Below are 20,089 nucleotides of genomic sequence, written 5' to 3'. Positions count from 1 at the left end.
TATGAGAAAGTGTACGAACTGAAAATAGTTGTGTTGTCAACATACCTTGCACATAGCATGAATCAGTGCAACTCGGGTGAACCGTTTCAGTAGCCTAATGGGGTAGATTGTCTGCTTTGACCCTGGAGCGATTTTGTTCCAAATAACGAGCTGAGTCATACCAGAGTGGTCAAAATGCAATACCCAATGTTTTGGACTCAACCAAAAAGATTCCTTTGGAGTAATTAGTTTCATATATTCTTTCTTTGTTCCTGTAGTTTTTTGTTTTATTTGTTTTTAAAATAAACTGGTGGTATGGATTTATTTATCACTAAAGAAGGGTCTTTGATTCAAATGAGGTATAGCACTTGAGGTTAGAGGAAGCAAACTGTTGAAAATGAAAAAAAAATAAATGATTGATATTAATTTGATCATAAAGTATTACATATGACACCATAATCAAGTTATATACTGAAGCAATTTTAGGCAATTCTAAAATTTAAGCAATTCTCAGCCCTCATTGTACCTTCCACAGAGAGATACTCTTGGTTTAATTGTCTGGGGGCCTTTCATGGAAAGCCTGGCAGAGAACTGTAATGCCAGCCAATTGATAAATAAAAAAACTAAACCCTTTCTGACAGACAGCCCGCCAGCAACAAACATGAGTCCATTGACTGAATGACACAGGTACAAAGATTTGCACAGATGTGTTCTGTTAGTGGTTATAGGTTTCAAGTACGTTACTCTCCTCATTTTTGACAGATTTAGTTTAAAAAGTCCAATGGCTTTTTAGATACCAAAGCATTATATTGTCGTTAAATAATTCCCTCTAGAAATAATGTGCAAAGAATGTGCTGGTGGATAGTTACACAACTGTTTACACAACATTGTTTATGGAGGGCTGCTGCCATCTGGTGGGGACACCTATCATAGATATTTCCGATTCAGACGAAACCAACTGTCCTCCTCATTTCCATGCTGGAGGTTGATATGACGATGGAGAAAGACCAACAAACAAACGAGCAGACGAACTTTACAGTGTTAACCTGATACCAAGTAATGGCCTTGTTGATGTCAGGCCCTTTGGTGGCCTTAATGACACTTCAGCTGCTTTTCCATATTCATTTTCCTGTCCTTGGTGCATCAGGGACTTCAAGAGTAAGAACGTGATGCTCAAGGGTGACCTGACAGCTGTCATCGGAGACTTCGGGCTCGCTGTGAAGTTCGAACCAGGGAAGCCACCAGGGGACACGCACGGTCAGGTACGGCCTTTTTGCGGCGTGGCCTGGATCTGATTCATTCACTGCACGTGTAGGGAGGGCATAACCTCCCTTGCCCCTCTTGACCGACAGGTGGGGACGAGGAGATACATGGCCCCTGAGGTCTTGGAGGGGGCAATCAACTTCCAGCGGGACGCCTTCCTGAGGATAGACATGTACGCCATGGGCTTGGTGCTGTGGGAGCTAGTGTCTCGCTGCAAAGCTGCTGATGGTGAGTTGCGGCTGATCCCACTTTTGGACCACCATCCTTACACACCTCTGTGTAGCGTTTTGACAGGGTTTCTGACCTCAGTGTCCAATGTCTTACCATTTCACCTTTTGTGCGGTCTACACAGTATATAGAAATCTGTTTTACATTCCGTTCCTGATATTCAGTCTTTTCAAACTCTCTGTTGTCATGTGAAACAAAGTAGGTTATTACAAAATGTGCTCAGTTTTCTAAATTTTTTGTCTGCATGAAATGGAGCAAGAAACAGGACTTATTCATGTTTTCCTTGTTTGAAAATTGCCTAGGTATTTTATGTAAGAAAGTAAAATTCATGCAAGTGCTTATTTGGATATCCTTAGAATTTGTAGTCTATTTTGTGTGATTTTGTATGTCTGCCTAAACACTTTCTCCGTGTTAATTTTTAAATTGTTATTTAAAAGTCTTTTCCCGAATGAATGAATTTTGAATTGTAACCGGGAGTTCTAGTTAAGTGATAATTATATGGTAAAATTTCAGATGAAATACGTAGAACAAGTAACAGTAACTTAGGAAATGGGGATGTCTGCTTTAGTATAGTGACTGAGTAGGGCAGTAGGAGAACTTCAGACAGCGCACTGATTAGCAGGGAATCAAGAACTTTTTTACTACCATCTGGCATTGTGGCATTTTTATTCATGTAAGGGAATGATTCAGCTGTCAACTGTCCTGCCTGTTACAGGTCCTGTCAGTGAATACATGTTGCCATTCGAAGAAGAGATTGGGCAGCATCCGTCCCTGGAGGATTTACAGGAAGTTGTTGTCCACAAAAAGATGCGACCAGCTTTCAAGGATTGCTGGTTAAAACATCCTGTGAGTGTGCCTCTTACTTAAGACCTCAGTAGCACATAGAGCAAGGTGTATGTATGGGATTGTTGCAAAAGGGTGAAAAAATAATCTGTTTATGCATGCAGTTCCAGTTTTGTTTAACACAGCTTGAAGTCTGTAAAGATAAATGCTTTATGGCACCCTATAAAACATCTGTTCCAAATTGCCTTTGGTTCAGGAGATTGGTTCTTTAATACTGCTTACTGTTAGTTTATTTTTCTTAATTTTACTTTCAGCTTTTATTAGGTGACATTATAATGTCAAATTTCAGAGTAGGTTTACTTTTGTATTGAATGTATTTTATTGTAATAAGACGTATAGATCAGTAGAAGAAACTTTTGTTAGAAAATAAGTAGCTACTAAGTTCCAAGCCATGGCTCTCCTCCAGTAATCACTTTGTGCAAACTGCCCAGCTAATGCACTCAGAAGTAGCTTTTCTTTGTGATTCCTGATCTCTTTAAGTCACTGGTTCTCAATCCTGCTCCTGGGGCCCCCCTGCTCCGCACGTTTACCATCTTTCCCTGCTCTACCTCCCTGACTGAACTCATCAGTGGCGCTTTTGATTAGCTGAGCACACCTGATTTAATCACTAATTTCAATCAGGTGTGTTTGGAGCAAGGATAGATAGAGGATATGCAGGACAGTGGGCCTCCAGAAGCAGGATTGAGAAACACTGCTTTAAGTGATTCGAGAGCTACCCACAGAAAAAGTGGCACTTTGACTGGGCATTCTGTGTCCTCATTCGTTCTAATGAATCCTCTGGTAGAGGACAGTTGGGTTCATGCAAGTGCTGGATACATATCGTAAAGCTTGTGAGATTTTCATTTTTGTCTGTTTTCTTGTAAGTGGCTGTTATAATGAGCGTGCCCTTTCTTGTGGCTGCGTAGGGCCTGGAGCAAATGTGCGAGACAATAGAGGAGTGCTGGGACCATGACGCGGAGGCACGTCTGTCTGCAGGTTGCGTGGAGGAGCGCATCTCCCAGATTCGCAGGCTAACGAGCGGCACTACCTCGGACTGCCTCGTCTCCATGGTGACCTCGGTCACCAATGTGGACATGCCACCCAAAGAGTCCAGTATCTGAGTCTGTCCCGAAAGCAGAAAACGAAATTGCGCAAACAAGAGAAAAAACAACCTTTGTCTTTCCAGACTCAGCGGATCTCAGAAAACAACATGAATGCAGCTGCTATTTTAACCTGACGTTTTTTATTAATTATTATTTTTTTGATCGGATCAAGATTACCAGCACACTTCTCTACTGTATTTTTTCTGGGAGAGGGAAAAAAAAAAGAAAAAAGCTAAACGGACATCTCAAAATGCATTCAGGTGCCGACTAATGAATGCTGACAAAGGTGCAGGTACCTCAACTTGTTCATTTCAGTCATTTGTTTGATTTTATTATTCCTGTTTTTCTGTCTTCTGGACAGAACTGCCTGTGACAAAACCAAGCAACCACCTACTATCTTGGAGAGTATAACAATGCTGCAAATCCCTGGGGGAACATGAAGACTGTTACACAATTTAGCTTCCTCAAGGGATTATTATTTTCTTGGTTCTTTTTTTTTCCTTTTGTTTAAAGTGAGTGCTTAACAAAATAACGATAAACGTGTCTTTTACGGAACTAACGGGTGTCTCTGGAACACGTCAGAAAAGTGGAAGGCAATGGGACTCCTTTCTTCGAGTTTTGTTTTGTTGTCGGATTGGTATTGTCAGGGGTTGATTAAGCATTTCTGCAAATGATATAAAAGACAACTCAAAAAGGAGAAATGGTTTGCATTTTGAAATTGGACAGTACTTTCAGTTTGGTACAGAACTACTTCTCAGGTAACTGGTCTAAAGGGGCAGAGCTTTTGAGGTAGGGTGTTGTCAGTAATGGCCGATTATGTGAGGAGAGAGCCAGGAGCACCCACCTGTGGTGGGGCAGGGTGAGTAATGGGGCATTTGTAAGTCCAGTGACATTCTGATTCACTTTAGCCCAGTGGAGCTGAGGTTAAAAAGGAGTCTAACATGGAAGGTGCCCAAATGATTACAGTCACTAAATGATGGCAACAGCAACGGTAGGTAGAAGATGATTCTGAAGGAATATGTTTGTGTGCATACGTGTACTGTTGTATATATGTATGTGTGTGTGTTTGGTTAAGACCATGATGTATGTATGTTTCAGTGGGCTCAAACAGCTGTTTGATTGATGTCTAAGATTTTGTTTTTGTTCTGTTTCCTTTTATTTAATTGATGTGCATTTCAGATTACAGGAGCTAAGGACCTAGACACATTCTTAAAGCAGAGACCAGCCTCGGTCCTCAGAAAAAGCCTATATATCCAGCCACATTGGTGAACAGAGAGAACAGTTCATGCACCTTGGTCAGGTCCCTTCATATTTACCTCTTCTCGCAGGGACCAAACACGGGTTTTGACCTGTTTTTCTTGTATTGCTATGAAGCATTCACATCAACAATAGGCTGGATGACCAGTAGACCAGAAACTTTTTGACTTCAGATTCTTGAGCGGTAACCCTCTTGATACATAGATAAGCTTAGGACTGATTATGTCTTAGTAGTGATACAGGAAAAATAACGTTTCAGTATGCCATAAACTAACCGTGAATGTTCGTAATGCTGCTGTTTCAGCTCAAAGGTGAATATATATTTGTATATATATTCTTTTTTGCGTGTAAAGCATGCAATTTCAGCAGATTAAGCATACAGATGCAAACATACATGCAGAGATACAAGGCTTCCGAGGTAAAATCAAACAAAAAAATAAATAAAATCAAGAAAAAAAACACAGAATACAAAATTTAAAAAAAAGATATTTCATGACCACAGACCACCTCAAACCAGAAATACCTCAGATTTTTCTACATGTATCAGCTCTGTAATATATTTTGTTAGTTGTGTTGTCTTGTAGTAAATATATTTTGATGTAAGTTTGTTTTTATGACTAGGGATTGGGGAAAAAAGAAAGAGTCCCGAATTTCTAAGGAAGTGCTACCATGTTATGTTGTATAAAAAAATCATGTAAATAACTGTATACAGTTGTAGAATTCTGCCTGTAGGCTATATGGTACCTGGGCATTATTCATTATTTGTGCTGGCTGTTTCCTTTTCTTTTCATGTCTGTTACTTAAAGGGACAGTGAACCTTTTTTTCTGATTAGTGTAAAAGCCTTTTCATCAGTGACTAAAATGAATGCATGGGGCAGATGTTTTGATCTATTTTTCACAGCTATAAAATTTAATTGTTGCTCACTGTTCATTGCACAACTATGAGACATTTGGCTTTTGTTGATGGTTGAAATATGTTGCTGTTGTCTTCTTGCATTCTTCCAGAATGCTTTCATAAGGAAAGGAACTGTTGAAATAAGATGAGCGGAAACAGAGACACCCTCGCATTTTGGGGTCAGTTCTGAACTGCAATTTGCCAACAATGACCAGGAAATCTTATTGGTGGCTTCAAAGTAATTGGCTTCAGTCGGTCATGGTTACCTCGTTACTCTGCTTGCAGCACCTTGCAGTGTGCCAGACCCATATGAGTTGCTCAGATGTCATCAAGGAGATGTACCAGTCCTTGGTTTGGCATTTTCTCTCCTGGCATACGCTGTGATTTGTTGTGTGAAAAATAATCATGGTAGCCAAATGTGTGTATTAGAGTACTGCATTTGCTGTGCTTTCATGCTCTTGTGAGAGGAAATAAGCCTAATGCACAATTCGTGATTCCAAAAGTAAGGGGTGAAAAAAGGGGGAAAATGCAAAAAAAGAAATTGGAGCCATTTACAATTTAACTGCCAAGGCAGAAAGTTACACTTGCACATGTGGTGGTTATGTAGTGATTTGATTGGTAGTTTGAGGGGGAAAAAAAGGTTTGCTGTCCATGATATTTGTATTCTTTCATCTGTTCTCTCCACACAATGACTAAAGAAGACGTCACAGCAGTTGAATTCTTTCTCACAAGACACGACTCCCTCCAGAGAGCTTTAAGTTATTTTTTCACGGTGCCATATAGTATCTGAAGATTTCTGTTTTGTTCTTTGCAGTGTTGGACTTGTGCATAATTGGAACCATATGAACTGAAATGAGGAGTTGTTTGCTGATAGCTTTGACAAAGTAGGTGCATGGCTGACTCTGGGCTATCTGTTCTTGTCATCATGAATCATGCATTATATGTTCCATACTGTTGTAGGTGAACAGTGAGACCAGGTCATCACAATTCCCCTTATCTCTATGGTTTTGTTAGATGAGGCTATTCTGGCAGGTCAGTAGCATTTAAACTGGTCGGTGTCAGAATCTCTTTCTTACACTGAACTTAATTTGCCAGTTACTAGAAAGATGAAAAAAATCAACCTAGTTGTAATGCAGTGGTACTCTGGTACTAGCTACTTTCCAAATGATGTCTGATTAGCTTTACTGACTCATTATTCCATGACAGATTCATGAGGAATGCTACCAGGGACTGGAATGCATGTCAAGAATATACACACTGGCCCATCCTGTTAAGTAATGCTGATCTGACCAGCAGGTCAACTCAGGAGTATTTTACCATCTGTTAGTCTCCTGCAAAATCATTTTAGGAACCACTAACATCTGATGTTACAACACAGACACATTGTCTACAAAAAGGCAGTGGAAAATGATGTAGCAAGCAATATCAACAGCAATAGTTCTGTCTTTCAGGTGTAACATTAACACTTAGGTACTGTAACTGGTGGCCCTAGAGCAACCTACCAAATCAATTTACTGAAAACACTCAAGATGTACTGTGTTGTGTCAGATGTAAGGTTAGTGGTTAAAGCGGCAGTACAGCATGATTGTTACAGAATCCAGCGTGCAGATTGCAAGTTCAAATCCCATGTGTAGCACTGCTGTTTTGTGCCTTTGAGCGAGATGCTTAATTTTAATTTCTCCTGTAACTATCCATCTGCCATTAACATGTGAAGAGACATTTGAAGTTACCCTGGATAAAGGTGTCTGCAAGGCAAGTAAATGATAGAATTCCTGGCATAAGTTCATTCTCCACATTTTGAGAACTGTCATGCGGATCTGTCAGTATTGACACAATTCTGAATTGGCCATTTAGATGCGCTTTTCAGCGGACTGCACTGACGTGCAGCAGCCCAGTGGTTTTCATTTATAGCTGGCCAATGAATGTCCTGAAAACAGGTTACCAAAGTTTTGTTTTATTCTCTCTTATATTAGGATGTAGGGTAGGAGGTTTTCTGTTGTCCATGCTCTCTGTCAGGGTTTGATTGCATCTTTATTCCATTTCCTTCCTGGCTTTAACTAAAACCAGCACAACATGAAAACATAGACAACCTGTATCTATTACTCAGCCAAATTATAAAACCTCACATTTTTAAAATGTAGCTGGGGTACCCAGTATAATATAATATAATATAATATAATTTAAATAAATAAATGGCATAATAAATGGATATGACTGGATATGACTTTGTATCTTTTTGGAGCAGGCTGTCATAGGTAAAAAAAAATAATAATCAGTAAATCCACCAAACCACACCAGCTGCAAAGAGCTGAATTTGAAAAGTTTGAAATGCAAAGCTGAATTGGCTGTACCCCCTTCACAAATACAGTTAGGTCAAATCTGTATTTGACCCTTTCACTATTCACTGAAATTTCACTTTTTTCAAGTCAAAACAGTTATTGTAGTGCAGAGTAATTCAGTTTTCTTTATGTTCAGAGGTTTAAACAGATTATAGTATGCTTGTCATGGGTAAAGTGCTGCATGCACTGTTCATTTGAGTTTTAAACAGTATTATGAGTAGCCTAATAGTTGTGCACATCTGCTAAAATAGACTATGTGTGTTAAATTGAGCAGATGTGTTTGCATAGAAATGAGCAGGGTGATTTTTTTCTTTTCCTTGCATCTTAAGAGGTTCTGTTTTAATTTCAGGTGCCATGTTAGGAAAACGGTTATGAGATGGGTCTGTAGAGCGTATAGGGGAAGGGAGAGGCCAGATAACATAACGCCATCACTCTTATTTCTGGAATCATTTACTTTTTTAAAATAATACCATAATTTAATAGTATAATTTATTTAGCTTTAGGGTATTTTTTCCATAAATTGAAAAATCCAGGTCGTCCATTCATGATGACAAACATTATGCCCCAGAGAACGGCGTGCATATTACATCAGTACATTGTCAAAGAAAATCTGTCCTTTTGATTGACATTAATGGGTGTTCTGATGCTGTGCCTTTATTTTCCTCCTGTATTGTTGAACCAACTGCGCTGAGTGTTTTTTGTTTATGTTATAGTACTTGTCAAAAATGCTTATATAAATATATATATATATATAATACATATAATTTAAAAAAAATATTAAAAAGTGACCAGCTGTAATTCTGGATGCAGTCTTAGATCCAGGCAGGTATTTCAGGAACTAATTACCTCAGACCTCATGAGACAGTGTTGCTAGCTGGATACTCCTTGACACTACAAAACGATGTACATTATAAACACAAACAAAAAACCTCTTTGTGCTGGTGTACCATGTATAAATGCACCCCTTGACAATGAAAACCTCTCTCTTTTCATGACTCTCTCCTCTCTTTCAAAGCAAAGGAGTGGTACTGTGTGACAGATATTTGAGTGTTTCTTTCTGTTCCATTCTTTATTTTCCTACATGGTGGAGTTTACCTTAGAAACATGCCCTTTACTGTCATTGTTTCCTGTAATGTTTGATAATTTTCTATGATCATGCACCCCCCCCCCCCCCCCCCAATCCACTAATTTGGAAATTGGATGAAATTGAGACAGAATAATGGTGTTTCAGGAAGAATCACTTAGGCCTGGAAAGTGGTCATTACAAACAATTTAAAAAATCAGCTGTAAGTGCAGTTTCATTACAGCCTGAACTGTAGTGAATTGATGAGTCATTGAATAATCTCAATTTGTTGATACAAAACAAAAAACAGACTAATATACAATACACTTATAAAACACAAAATCTAATTCACGAAGAATGTTCACATGTTAAGATTGGCAACAGATATTGCAATCTTCCCTTGAAAAGATCAACCTGTTTTATTACTGTGTCCGTTTTCTGTTAAAATGTTTTAACCAGATTCCTTTCAGCACTTTGCTATTATTGACTGCATTAATATAAATTATCTTTGTTCTTTGCATTACTGTGGTTATTAGCATTAGCTTTGCCTTAATTATTGTTCTTGAGCCAATAGTCACCTTCCAGATGGTAATGGTATTCATTTACTAAAAGTATCTTGCTAAACTTGAATTTAGTGTGACTTGTTACCTCATGTTTTCCCAAAAGGTTCAGTGTTCAGGTTATAAGTGTCAAATTGTAGTGAGATGGCTACTGGGGCTCTCACCTTGCTCCTGAAGTATTAAAATCCTCTCTTCCAGGGGACAAGTGTTGACTCATGCCAATGGCTACAGAAATTTCAAAACTTCCTCATCCCTTTGAGGAATGTGATTATTGGATTCCTGCCTGTACTTAACCTGCTACTCTACACAAAAATGCGCTACTGTTCCACACAGTACCATTTTATTGCTTTTTTCGGAAGGGAGATCTATCATCAGCAGATGGTCTCAATTCCAGGCGGCTCTTTGCCAAAAAGTTGTATTTTGCTTTGATTTGAAGAGAGAAAAAAGAGAAAACTGCCTGCAAGCACAGACTTAGTTTTCATTCCATTGTAAAGTAACTGAGAGTGAGGGAACAAGACAAGGGGTAAAAGTGGTTTTCTTTCTTTTTTTGTCAAGAGGTCATGTTTAAGTGCTGTTTCTATACCAGGATATGTGAAATGTAAATGGTGTAGGTTATGTTTCACTATTGTAGCTAAAATGTAGAACAGAGATGGCTTGTACTACTGATTTTAACATAAATATACTTAAAAAAAAGTATCCTGTAAAAGACGAAAATGTATAAAGAGTTGAGCTTGTTGCTGTAAACACATTTTTGGATTGAAGAGTATGTTAAAAGGTTTTATATCTATGAAATGCCCTGGAAATCCAACATCCATTGTATTGTCGTAATGAAATGAGGACATTTTTGAACAATCATTGAAACATAGTTCATTAATTTGCAGTGAATTATTGTTCATTTTTACTGTGGTAATTTTAGAACTGAGTATCAAGAGTTTGAATTAGATTTGCCTAGTTGTTGGGGTGTGTTTGTTTCTTTTCTGCACTTGGTGCCAGAATAAACCAGTATGAATGTAGTATTTGCCCATTGTGAAACAATTACACCCTAACTGTTAGAGGAAAAAAAATAGAAATGATTATTTCAAGTTTATCTTTTTGTATATGAAAATAAACAATAAAATACTGATAAACCATACAAATGGCTGTCTGTATTTCTTTCTTTATTGTTTTCCAGCACTCCCTTGCGGAGATGGAGAGATGTTTTTATATATTGTGTATTTTGGAATAAGTAGTGTAATTTGCTTTTTGTAGCTTTCTATGGGAGTTGTGGAAAGTAAATTTGAGTTAATGTAAGTACTATGATTATATCATAAGCCTTCAACCATATCTTGTTGTCTTGCAGATGTTGAAACCGCATATATGAGTCCTATTTATTAACTAATAAGGAGATGGGCCACCCTTTGCCTTCAGCTTCAGTCATTCTTGGAATGTTGTTATATGTGTTGAACTTTGTGATATTTGGAACATTCTTCAAGAAGGAAAGCCTCCAGTTCTCTGAGAGATGGATGTGGAAATCTACTCTACACTCTACATTCCAGAACTTTCCATAAAGGTTCAGTCACGTTCAGATCTTGTGAATGTGTGTGTGGGTGGGTGCCAGAAAATTGTTAGAGTTCATGTTTGAGTTCTGGTGTCCATGAAACCACTTTTGACTATTTAGCAGTGTGTATGGGGGCATTATCATCTTGGAATATGAGAACATCTTGAGGAAACAGTGTTTGTAACATAGGGTGCATCTGCTCAGCGAAAATGGGTATGTATCCCTTGGCCATAATTTTACACTGAAGTGTAATAATCAAACCCAATGTCTCCCACAACATGGCTACCTATGCCATAATAGATCCACCACCATCTCATACAGGTGGGAACAGCCAATATGGGTTCCAGCCCATATTTTGTGCTCACTAACCCAGAGTATGCATTGTTGTGCACTGGCCTTGATTACAGGTGGTTTTGAAATGGCAGCCCTACCACAAATATCAGCTTTGTGAGGCTCAAAATGTACAATTTTTGTAGAGACTCGGTCACAGAGGTGTAGATCAGTTCTGTGGTAATTTTTGAGACCATTGTTTTGTGGTTTTTATGAGCTATACTCTTAAATGTCTGTTTATGCCTGTAAGTGAGCTTTGATGCAGTTTTCTTCGTTTGATGTATGCTGCCGTGATTTTTGACACTGCTCCCTTTGACACATTAAATAATTTTGCCATGTCTGTGACTGATGCACCTACAGTTTGGGCAACAGCTATTTGATCTATTTCAAAATCTTTTAGATCCATCAAATTGCATTATAACTCACGTATTAAAGTGTTGACTTGAGTGTTGGTTATAGCAGAAACCTGTTTTTAACTAATGTTGATATAAATATGAAACATGTAGATTCATTTTTACTTGTGATTTAGTTACTTCAAAATACAAGCCCTGTTTCATTTTGCGTTTCGTTTATTTTTTCTGCCTCCTGTGTCTGTATTGTTTACTGAATGCTGCTGCACATCTTGGCCTGGAAATATTACTTATTTTCTTCTAATTCAGCTTTCTTCTTTAGTAGGCCTACTTACAATTATACTATGCATATCGGGGAATTTACTGTGACAGGTGAATTGTGGCAATGTTGCACATCAGTGAGGGTGATCAGTGTGTAAATGGGTAATATTTGTTTAGCGTTTGGTAATGATGGTGTAATGTAATGTAATGTAATCTTAAGAATCTTAAAATATGCACAAGATGTAAGGTGCCACAAAAGGACAACTGCCACCATGTGTGAAACTTGACCCATGTGACCCAGATGTGAGTTTGAGGTAGATTTCAACGTGCACATACTGAAGATGCCGAAATTATGACAAATTAATAGGGCAATTAAAAGAGCAAAATGGTAGCGCGAGTGCTATCTTCCCGGGGGGGGACAACTTGATGGTACGCGACTGCATATTCCAGTCGCCAGAGGGCACTGTTAATGTTTCCAGGGCATCGAATAACAGATGTCCTCTGCAGTGCAGTGCTTTTGTTGACAGTTCAACCATGTGCCCCACGGCACGCGTATATTCAATGAATCGAAACCAGTGTTGAGTAGATTCTTGTGCTGCTGAAAACTTTTTGTATAAAATGAGGGTAAAGCTTAAAACACTTCGCTTCCTTGGTGGTTTTGTTTGTGGGGCAGCTGTAAGCACTGCATCATGTGTCGCAGTGATAAATCTTTACAAGCAGGATATTCCGGATAACACTGATGAAAAAGGTATCGATGCGGTAGCTAACGTTAGCTACTGTTCTCGTTAGCTGGGTATACTATTTATAAATGAAATAACTAGTTTGCCTACTGGCTAGTTGGAGAGGTAACACCAAGACAGAAAGAATCATAACAATGACATCGCTTCGAAGTTACTAGCTAGTGATAATGGTATTGTGATCTGTCTAGCTACGTTAGCTAGATTTATCCCTGTTGGCTACCGAGCTAGCAAGCTAGCTGTATGTGTTATTTACTTACTGTGATAGCTTACGTGGTTGGCATTTTAGTAAGACGAGTTAAATTGATGGCGCTGCTACCTAGCATGCTGTTTCGCCACTAGCTGTATTGGCGAACTGTTGAAGCGTATTTGGCCAAATATTTGCTTGTAAGTCTAGATAGCTAGCTAGTTAGCTTATGCTGGCTATTTATAAGCTGTTATACTAGCTCTTTTGACCTCTAACAGGCAGCTGTGCTGACAGCAGTTCCAATGTTACGTCCCTTATCAGCACACTAGCAAGCTACGTAAAGTGTTGGCCCTGTAAGAATGGGGCAGTGTTGCTACGTTTTTAGCTAGCTTAAAGATTCGCTAGCGAGCTGGCTAACGTACTCATCTGCATGATCCAGTAAATATCCAGCTGTGTAAATCGTTGTCACCATTGCATGTAAATATTCTTGTTCCAGAAGATCCATCTGGGGGAGCTATAGGACGGTATGGCTTCCCCTTGACAGGTGCTGAAATAAGACGCTACGCCAACCATACACTGTCATATGACCAGGCCAAAAAAACACCAAGATGGGTTGCAGAGCATATCTCCAGTCAAAAACTGTTGGGTAAGTGAGAAGACTGCTAAAATTCTCAATGATGACATCATGTAGTCTGTATGGCAAGACAGCGCAAAAGAGCCATTGTGGCCGGGATCTTGGGTCGCCGGCCTGTGCAAGTGTCTTGTGTAAATGGGGACCTCACCTTGCTATTTCAGGTAAAGCGGAAAGAAAACATTGCAAATTCAGGCCAGATCCTAGTGTCCCTCAGCTCTTCACAGCGCACAATGAGGATTACCTTGGGAGCGGCTGGTCCAGAGGCCACATGGCCCCTGCGGGGGATAACAAATTCTCTGAGGTATCCCACCATGCTGTCCTCGTGGCCACATCTGCAGCTGCGACACCTGTGTACCATTGTCTGTGTATATGGAGTTTTGGAGGTTTGTCTGTGCTTGTCTCTTGAAGTGACAAACTTTGCTGATCCATGTGCTGGTTCATGCTCAGAGTTGTCCCCTTTGTTCATGTCAGTCAGTTTTGGAAATTTTAGGGTAACGTGGATAGTTTTTTACATCTTTCTCTTTTGTAACTGATTTGTGAGTTTGGTACGTGTTGTTTGAAGGTTTGTCATTTAAGCTTCACTGAACAGCATTTCTTTCAACAGCAAGCAATGGCGGAGACGTTTTACCTGTCGAACATTGTGCCACAGAATTATGAAAACAATGCTGGTTTCTGGAACAGGTAGAACCCTTAATGAACAACAGTTACATTTGTTGACATTACTAGTGAAGTGTGTAATTATTTGAAGGTTCATAACTACAATGTTAATCATATTGCATTCTAATTATATTTTATTGCAGCATTTTTTTGTAAATTACCTAAAATTTTAGATTTTAGCCCTTAATATAATGTATTTAATTTGATATGATGTGATATATTATCCTTGTAAATCCCTGTTGAGGAGACCGTCTGCGAAAAGAAGAGTTTGTGTATATGTATTACTTGTGCATATATACCCACCCACCCATATGCCTTGTTAAAATGATTTGACATACGTTAACAGTAAAAAAAAGAATCTCAAGATATGCATATTCTGAGAATTATTAATGCCCAAAGTTTGTTTCTGATTTCAAAGCACAATTTTGTATTTTTAGGCTGGAAATGTACTGCAGAGAGCTGACAAAAAGATTTGAAGATGTGTGGATCATTACAGGACCGCTGGTACTGCCTGTAGTGGGGGCTGATGGGAAGAAGAATGTCTCCTACAAGGTATCCAGAGTTAAATTGTGATTATGATAGCACCCTCACACAACCATTCCAAAAGCATTTCGCAGATGCTGACACCCCAGGTTAGCTTTCAGTTCAATGTGAAACTGTAACGCAAAATCATGTGATGAACATCAGTATCATACAAAGTAATTATTTTTCTAATAGTGGAGTGCTTCCAGCTGAGGTACATATGTGTACTTCACTTTGTCACCCTTATGATCCCACAGATCAACTAACAGAGGGCATTGCTCTGCAGATCTGTTACTGTGGTTCAACAACTACACCCATTTTAACTTAGGACAGAGGTGTGTGGATCTCGTTGCCAGAAAGCTTACTGACTACTGTGTCCGAAGAACCAATCACGATATTTTTAGAAAGCATGGAAATCTTCGTTTTATACTAGTGTACCACTGGGGATTCATAACTCTTTTCCAAGACTTATTAAACAAACACAGAAGCACATTCATTCTGCTTTCTGTGACTTTCCTGACATATTCTTAAGTTGTTTGAGTAGCTTGACTTGATACATGTACTGTTTTTGTTTCTGTCCAGCTAGACAAAGTTGTGATGGAGATTTGTCAGTATCACACCACCTAGGGCTGGAAAATATTTTGAAGAAGGTCTTATGAATTTAGCCTCTTGTGCTTGGAAGTTTCCTCCAGTTGTCCAAGACTTCAAATTGAGAAATTCAAAGAGAAATCAAAAATTCCAAGGGCTGTTAGAAGGGCCTCTAATCTCCATAAAAGTTATTTCTGGCAGGGAAGGTATCTGGTTATTTTGTCCAGTGCACACTAGATGGCAGTGTTGGGCCTGAAACATCCTTGTGGACAGTACCAGCCCCAGATCATACATCTTAGCATGTAAGCTGCACGCTGATCAGAAAACGTAATCCTTTTTCTGGGAAAATATCAGTGCTAATTTTCAGAAACTGTATAGCTTTTTCACCTCCTTGTAAGAACATTTATTTACAGTGCTTATGTGGCACTGTCAGGTCTCAGTAAATGTTAGTAATTAACTAACTATTACTAATTAATACAGTATAGTGTGATAACAACCTTGGGATATGTGGAAAGACATCCTAAAATTCCCAAGCATCCTTTGAATGAGGTAGCACACGGTATCCAATAGCCATCCAGCATTTGCTTGTCCCTTACTTTAAAATGCGCACACACACAGTGTACACAGTAGTCTTCTCTGTAATTGTTATTATGGGAATGCTGGTTATTATAGACATTGCAAGTTGTGACATGGCTGTTCAGTATTTTCATTCGGCAGATATGTACATACAGAGTTGTGTGTTAAATCAGATTTTCACTTTTTGAAAGATTGATCAACATAAAATGTTTGTGGCATGGTTCTTTTTGTATTTTCATACATTGCATTTGTATGTTGCAGTATATTTTATGCCATAGTTTTTGTGTTTAAAGCCATCAGTTATATTATTACAACTTTTTCCTTTAGTCTGCTGCGTGTAGCTGACACGGTAGAGTTGCAGGCAAAGGAAGATTCTTGGCCAAAATTCAAAAGAAACGGGCGTAATTGACATGCAGCATTGCTCGTATTTAACCTTTTTCCTGCCAACACCCGAGACAGTTGTCTTTGGGTCAGAGTGAGATATTCTGTGCTGCCGACAGAATTTGTTTTGATTTGGCTTGACTCCCATTGTATTCTTGTAAGCAGATACATTTGTTTATCTCTTAACACAACCAAGACAGTGTAAATGCATCTGTGCCCTGAAGCTGGGAGCGGTTTATGCAACTCCTTTCCCAGGAAGAGCTTTTGTTTCTCCGGTGTGCCTATAATGATTGACATAGGCAGCTACCTGGGGGGTTTACCTGTCACAGTGAGGCCACGGTACAGGCCGCGTACCTTTATTTGGGCACATGTGGCCTAGCAGTCACTGAGTATTGCACCTCCTGATCCACCCCCACCCCCGGTTTTACATGATAATCCCTGCAATGGTATGTGCCAGGCCCGTCGCCTTTGAGGGATTTGGTTTGAGGGGGAACCCCGTGGACGCCGTTGCCACTGCCTTGGCAGAGCCAGCCACTCACAAATGAGCACTGCACTACCGAACAGTATCTCCAGCCTGCAGATCACTTCAGATGACAGCCTGTTTTGCTGTTTAATCGTGGCCAGACATGCTGTTCTGGGATCAGTGGGCCTAAATCTGCACTGCTCAAGGAGCCAGAGAGAGACACTTTTTGGTTTAAATGTGATGGCTGAAGTGCATACAAGTGTGAACGTACCCTTTAGGAATAAGTGGGTGGTAAGATTTAGCCACTGTAAAAGTTCACATTTTTTTTTACAGGATTGAAGTGTCTAAAAAACAGGGAGCTTTTGCTGTTGGAATTGTGTTCTCTAGTAAATTAACTGGTAGTGGTTATTTTTATCAGTAGTTATACTTTCAAGCTGGGGTTCCCAACCTTTCTGGAGCCTGAGGACCTTCAAACTAAAAAAAAATCAGTTCAATTTAATATGTATTTTATGAAATGGGATTTAATAGCCCTACATTTGGATTATAAAGGACATCCATTTTATTATATTTTAAGTCATTGTAGACTTATGGAAAAGAGGCAAACAACTTAGTAGAGTAATATGGAATTTTTATATATCATTAAATGAAGCAGAGTTTACTATAGTTACTATAGATGATTGATGAAAGCAAGGTATTTTTCTGGTGTGTACCCTCTTAAGGTACCAGAACAGAATCCAGCTGCAGATGCACCTCAGTGGAAGAATCACATTTAATAGGAACGTTCGTGTTTTTATTTTCATTTTTATTCATTGCAACACAATATGTTTGCCAGAGTGCGTGCATTTATGATATTCATAACCAGTAGGAGATTGTCATGGCCTGTTACACATGGCCCCCACAATTACCAGAGAGCGCATTTCTTGAGCTGTGGTGCTCTGGCCCATAGCCTGAGCTGTTTTTAAAGCTGTTCACTGAACAATTAGTGTGTGAACTCATCTGGCGAGGCTTGTGAGCGACAGCCACATGGAGCGTGTCGTAATTGCCCCAACCCACACACACACACACACACACACACACACACACAGAGTCTAGTCTTGCTGTGTTAGAGCACGGTGTGTGAGGTGCCAGCTCACTTCACACAGAAAACCATGAACTGCTCGAAATGTAATTAGATAGTGCCAAGCAGGGCCATCTGGACAGTGTTTGCCCACTATCACTAAGTAAATCTCTCGTTTAAGTTGTTATTAGTGACAAAAGCATTTGGGTATGTGTGTGTAGGTACCATTTCCTCTCTTGTGCCCTGGTCAGTAAGCATTTCCAGTATTCAGAAAACTCTGAGCACTGTACTCAGAACTTAGGACCAGAATTTGGGATACACGGAGGGATATATCACTGGAAAATGAGTGCACTATTTCAGAATATCCAGTTTTAGTTTAGCTTCTACAGTAAAAGTTGTGTTTATTTGTCCATGGAGAAAAAACCCTAAACACCCTAAAGGCAGGCATTTTTATTTCTTTTTTGCACCCCAAGAATACAGGAGTTCTAATATGCAACTTGTTGTCTATGCAAGGTTAATAATTGTGTAGTGCTATTGATATTAAAGCAAAGACTCATTTACACAATTTACATGTTAGCTAGGAGATGTAGCAAATATGTAGTAAATCTGGATACAAAAATATGATAAGTAAAACAATTTAACCTGGAATTTCTAGGCTTGGAAGAGAGTACCCCAAGAATTATAAGATAAGAAACATTTTTAGTTGAGTATGTGAACCTGTTGCCTGTAGATGGAACAGTCATCTGCATGCTCACCATAAATATTCATGAAATATATATTTTCAGTTGATGTCAAAATGCCAGTCTTTTCAGTTGGTAAACTAACAATGCCGCTTGTGTATACACATGTTCTTAGTTTCTTCTTTTTTGCAAAGAATAGTAGTGGATGTAGAACAGATGTAATGAGCCCCATTTTTAATTAGGCTTAATTAATTGCCCTTCAAAGAACAAGGGCATTCAGATTGTTTACCGTTTGTTGACATTAAAGTGATAAACAGCAAGTGAGTTTACATTCAGAAATAAATCATTGTACAATTCCATTGAAGCTCAAAAGGAGAAAAATGTCGTAGTTTGTACTTGATTGACAGGTATATTGTACTTCCTCCTTTGTTAATGGTATGTGTTTTCCTCTGGTCAGGTTATAGGGAAAGACGATGTGGCTGTCCCCACCCACCTCTTTAAAGTCATCCTGGCCCAGAGGAGGGGTTTCCAGTCACCAACGCTGGCTTTAGGCGCCTTTGTGGTCCCAAACCAGCCCATCAGTTTCGATCACCCCCTGACCGAGTTCCAGGTCAGCTTGACGGACCTGGAGAGGATGTCAGGGCTCACCTTCTTCCCCAAAGTGGACCGTGTTCAGAGTGTCAGGAACCTCTGCGAGCTGGACTCCTGCAGTCTAATGAACTTTAAGGAGTTCACCCTTTACATAACGAGCCGCAAGGTGGGTAGTGCCAGGACTACTGCTAGCCTGGAGAAGGCAATGGCGGAACTGAAGGAGGCCAGCATTTCCCCAGATAGCTACCTGCTCAAACTCTACGCGGAGAAGAAGAACGAACTTGCGGCCAAAGAGAGTCAAGTGGACAAGACAGGGCGTTAATGTCAAATGTAAACACATTGTTTACCTTGATAAAGAAGACTCATCTCTTAATATATAGAGATTGTACCATCTTGTTGTTGCGTTGTGTTAGCCTGTTCAAGAAGAGGGCTTTACTAGATAAATGGTCTTAGTTAGACAGTTTTTTTTTTCAATGAATCAGGACACTGTATGAAGCTGTATTAATTGGTGTTAAGGAGGAGAAATGTTAAGTGATTGCATATTTGCGTCTAGCAACCAACCGGACAGTTTTGCTTGCCATTTAGGACCAGACTTTGGGGCACATGGAGAAGTGTATTGCTGGAAAATATGTCTACCATTTCCAGGTTTTAATTCAGTTTTAACAGTAATGCAATTCTGTATGTTTTCCCTGCATTTTTACACCATTTAAAGTTTTTTTATGAACACGAAGGAACTGACTCTGGTCGTCACTCTTAATTTGCATTCCCCCCCCCTCAATTTCGAGTGTTGTGTCATTCCATTCATGATACGAATAATAGATTTGTATCTCGACGTGTTTTTTTTTCTTTCACGTCAGCAAGCAATTAGTGTGAATGATTACAGACCGCTGCCGCGGCACACCCCCGTCTCCAAAACGGCGTGGGCCCCTCTGTGTGTCACTTCCATTAAAGCCTGTAGGCCTCGTGCACTTTTCCCGAGGTTGTGGTGCGCATTATGGTTCTGCATTCGTGCGGAGTATTGACTGGGAC

The 20,089-nt window shown here is 39.4% G+C and overlaps 2 protein-coding genes across 3 annotated transcripts in view; both read left to right on the top strand.

Moving 5' to 3' along the window:
* The window catches only part of LOC118772602 (activin receptor type-2B-like), a 53,106-nt gene extending 49,327 nt beyond the window's left edge, over window positions 1-3,779 (top strand). The window contains exons 8-11 of the mRNA XM_036521089.1: window positions 1,127-1,241; window positions 1,332-1,470; window positions 2,186-2,316; window positions 3,219-3,779. Of these exons, the coding sequence (XP_036376982.1) occupies window positions 1,127-1,241; window positions 1,332-1,470; window positions 2,186-2,316; window positions 3,219-3,413 (580 nt within the window). The 3' untranslated portion in view covers window positions 3,414-3,779. The remainder of the gene's footprint in view (window positions 1-1,126; window positions 1,242-1,331; window positions 1,471-2,185; window positions 2,317-3,218) is intronic.
* Window positions 3,780-12,536: 8,757 nt separating this feature from the next.
* Window positions 12,537-19,789, top strand: LOC118773458 (nuclease EXOG, mitochondrial-like). 2 transcript variants are annotated; one of them, XM_036522396.1, is made up of 6 exons: window positions 12,537-12,735; window positions 13,411-13,557; window positions 13,707-13,846; window positions 14,150-14,226; window positions 14,640-14,754; window positions 18,927-19,789. In XM_036522396.1, the coding sequence occupies exons 1-6, from the start codon at window positions 12,606-12,608 to the stop codon at window positions 19,380-19,382; spliced, it is 1,065 nt and encodes a 354-aa protein (XP_036378289.1). In that variant the 5' UTR covers window positions 12,537-12,605; the 3' UTR covers window positions 19,383-19,789. The 2 variants fall into 2 exon arrangements, with proteins under 2 accessions (XP_036378289.1, XP_036378288.1); XM_036522395.1 differs by having other exon boundaries at window positions 13,408-13,557.
* The last annotated feature ends 300 nt before the right edge of the window (window positions 19,790-20,089 follow it).

This window comes from Megalops cyprinoides, chromosome 2 (genome assembly GCF_013368585.1).
Source record: "Megalops cyprinoides isolate fMegCyp1 chromosome 2, fMegCyp1.pri, whole genome shotgun sequence".
NCBI lineage: Eukaryota > Metazoa > Chordata > Actinopteri > Elopiformes > Megalopidae > Megalops > Megalops cyprinoides.
Note: the sequence above shows the minus strand (reverse complement) of the source record. Positions and strands in the feature narration are given on the sequence as shown.